At 43.1% G+C, this 2,883-nt stretch overlaps 1 protein-coding gene across 1 annotated transcript in view; it reads left to right on the top strand.

Moving 5' to 3' along the window:
* Positions 1-1,722: 1,722 nt before the first annotated feature.
* Positions 1,723-2,883, top strand: part of MRPL50 (mitochondrial ribosomal protein L50) — a 16,389-nt gene continuing 15,228 nt past the window's right edge. Inside the window, exon 1 of the mRNA XM_006036586.3 lies at positions 1,723-2,006. Coding sequence (XP_006036648.2) covers positions 1,723-2,006 — 284 coding nt within the window. The remainder of the gene's footprint in view (positions 2,007-2,883) is intronic.

Genomic DNA, 2,883 nt, shown 5'->3' with positions numbered 1-2,883 from the left:
GTGTTATCCCTGGTTTTGAAATGCATAGTACAATATATCTGGAACAAGTAAAAAATTTCAACCATCACATGAAAAGGGCGGTTAACCCCTTAGCTACCAGAAACACAGGGTTCCATCAATTTGTGAGAACCTTCATACCGTGGCTTGGAGTAAGAGAATTGGAACTAGCCATAATTAACATTTCAGCCACAATGGAAGCTATGGGAAATGCCACTGCGGATGCAATTCAGGCTCTGCAAGAAGAGATCTCCCAGATCTCACAAGTAACTATACAACACCGCGTAGCCCTAGATTACCTATTGGTATCCCAGGGAGGAGTATGTGCCTTAGTAAACTCCACCTGTTGTGTCTATGTCAATCAGGACATGCGAATTGAAACTGACATTCGTAAAATCCGAAGTCAGTTAAGGGTCTTACATCAAGTGGCCTCAGAAAATACTGACTGGGGTCTAAAAGAAATGTGGTCTTGGCTAACCTCCTGGCTCCCAGATTCCGGGGCCCTTGGCAAGAAAATCCTGTATGGAATATTGTTTGTCTTGATAGTTCTGATAATGTTTTATGTCTTAGTGCAACTGATCCTCTGCTGCGTGAAAGCCAGCAGGAGAAGCTTTAGCAAGGCAAGAAAACCCACAGCAGAGTCTAGAATAATGGTGTTACAAAAGTGTGAGCAGATTGAAAGAAAACATGAAAGGCTGCATGATGAAATAGAGGGGCTCATGAGAATAAAAATTTAAGGGTAAAGTGAGACTAAATAGTCTCAAAGGGGGGGGAACTGTGGAATCAGAAAAAATATATGCCTTAAACTTTGACTATTTTAGTTATAAGATGACATAACCGCTTTGTGGAGAATTGCTGGCTCTGTATAGTAGAACAGATAAGAGAAAGTGTTTGTTCTTTGTAACTCCTCTGCAACTGCTTCGCTCACCGCGGCCTTGAAGATAGCAAAAAGTATGTACAACTCTGATTTGCAGGTGCAAGAAGGAGGTTTGTGAACTAACCTCGCCTCCCCCATTAGTTCCCATCCTGATTACAGCAAAGAAATAATGAAGTAATATTATAGCCGCTTTTCATGCTAATTTCACTATATGATCACGTGAGTTGTAAGCAACTGTTAAAAAGTATATAAGCCTCCTGATTTTGCTCTTGGGGGGGGACCCCTTCCAAGTGCTTGGGAAATCCATGTCACTTTGGAATCCCCCCTACAGCTGTAGTTTCTTTTGAATAAAAGCTTCTGCTGACCTGACCCAAAAGTATGCTGCGTGTGTTTCCACGACACACCCCGTACGTAGCACCCTTACTGGCGCTGGGGTCCTCAGGCTGCTGTGGGTCCCCTATGAGGCCTCCTCCAACCCCTAATAGCCTCACCCAAACCACCGGTGATAAACGGCAACACAAAATACAAGCCAACCGGCTATAACTTAAACAGAAGCCGCCTGGCCATAACAATGCTTAAGCCTACCAGGAAATACTCTATCCCTTCCATAAGCAAACTCCTTTCTCTTTGGCAGCTGGCAGGTAACTGCTAGCCTGGCCTCAGCCCCTGGGCTTTATAAGGACCAGGCCCTGCCCCTTCCGGTCAGCTGACCTTCCCTGGTTGCCCCGGCAACCCGCAGCTGGGCTCCTTATTCCCTCCTCAGTTTCTCCTCCTTAGGAGCAGGGCACCTAAGTGCTCTGCGACAGTTGCCACCAGATGTAACTGAAATACTGGAAAACTTTACTTAGATGGAGCCCATTGTCAAAGCAGTTTACAGGAAACGTATTGAAGTGGAAAACTTGGATTCCTTTGAGAAGAAAATTATCATAACTCCTAAGAATAAACACATCATGGCACTGAATAATGAAATTATAACCTTGATGCCTGGTGAAATTAAAAAATACTACAGCACAGATTCAACGACGATGGATGATTCTGAAAATCAAGCTACTTATCCCATTGAATTTTTAAATGCTCATACACCATCAGGGCTACCACCGCATAAATTGCAGTTGAAAATTGGTGCTGTTATGTTAGTCAGAAATATGAATCCAAAAAAGGGATTGTGCAAGGGAACCCAACTGATGATAAGAGGATTACACCAAAATTTCCTAGATGCTGAAATAATTACAGGTACTAATATAGTAGAACGTGTCATCATACCTAGGATTGATTTGGCTCTATCAGACACACAACTACCTTTCATTCTGAAAAGGAGACATTTTCCCATAATAACAGCATTTGCAATAACAATTAATAAATCACAAGGACAAACGTTTGGGACTCTGCTTACCAGAACCAGTGTTTTCCCATGGACAATTATATGTGGACCTAACAAGAACCAGGAATGAAAACATCTTAAAATATATATATTTCACCGGTGGAAAACAAATAAGGAAATCTAAACAGTGACAAGAAAATATTCACTGAAAGCATAGACTTTAAGGAGATATTTGGTGGTAATTGATTCTGTCACAACCCAAAGTTGTGGATTTCTTGATTGTGTGTGCTTCGGCACCGCTAAATTATGTTCCCGCCGAATTGCAGCTCTTTTGCACGGTGGAGTGTTCTGTTGTTATAGAGAACCCGCGTGCAGAAAAGTGTTTCCCACCGTTTTGTAGCCTTCTTTGCATTGTGCATTTCTCTTGCATTATAGTGATGCACGCTGCAAAGGAGTTCCCGCCATTTGTATTAAGATTTGAGCCACATTATTGGCCGGTCTTAATTTAGGCACACGTGGCGGCTAGCTATTGGCTTGCTAGCCGTACAAAAGGCTTGGGTGGTTTCCGCCCAAGTTGGAGAGAAAGACGGAAAGAGAGACAGAGAGAGAGATGGAGAGATGGATCTCTAAGTGCTGTGGGTCCTTTCGAACCCAGCGCGTCTTTCTTAAGAAGGCGATAGAGGCTCCA

The sequence above is a fragment of the Alligator sinensis genome, unplaced genomic scaffold (genome assembly GCF_000455745.1).
Source record: "Alligator sinensis unplaced genomic scaffold, ASM45574v1 scaffold1365_1, whole genome shotgun sequence".
Taxonomy (NCBI): domain Eukaryota; kingdom Metazoa; phylum Chordata; order Crocodylia; family Alligatoridae; genus Alligator; species Alligator sinensis.
The sequence above is the reverse complement of the archived record's forward strand: the minus strand, read 5'-3'. Positions and strand labels throughout refer to the sequence as shown.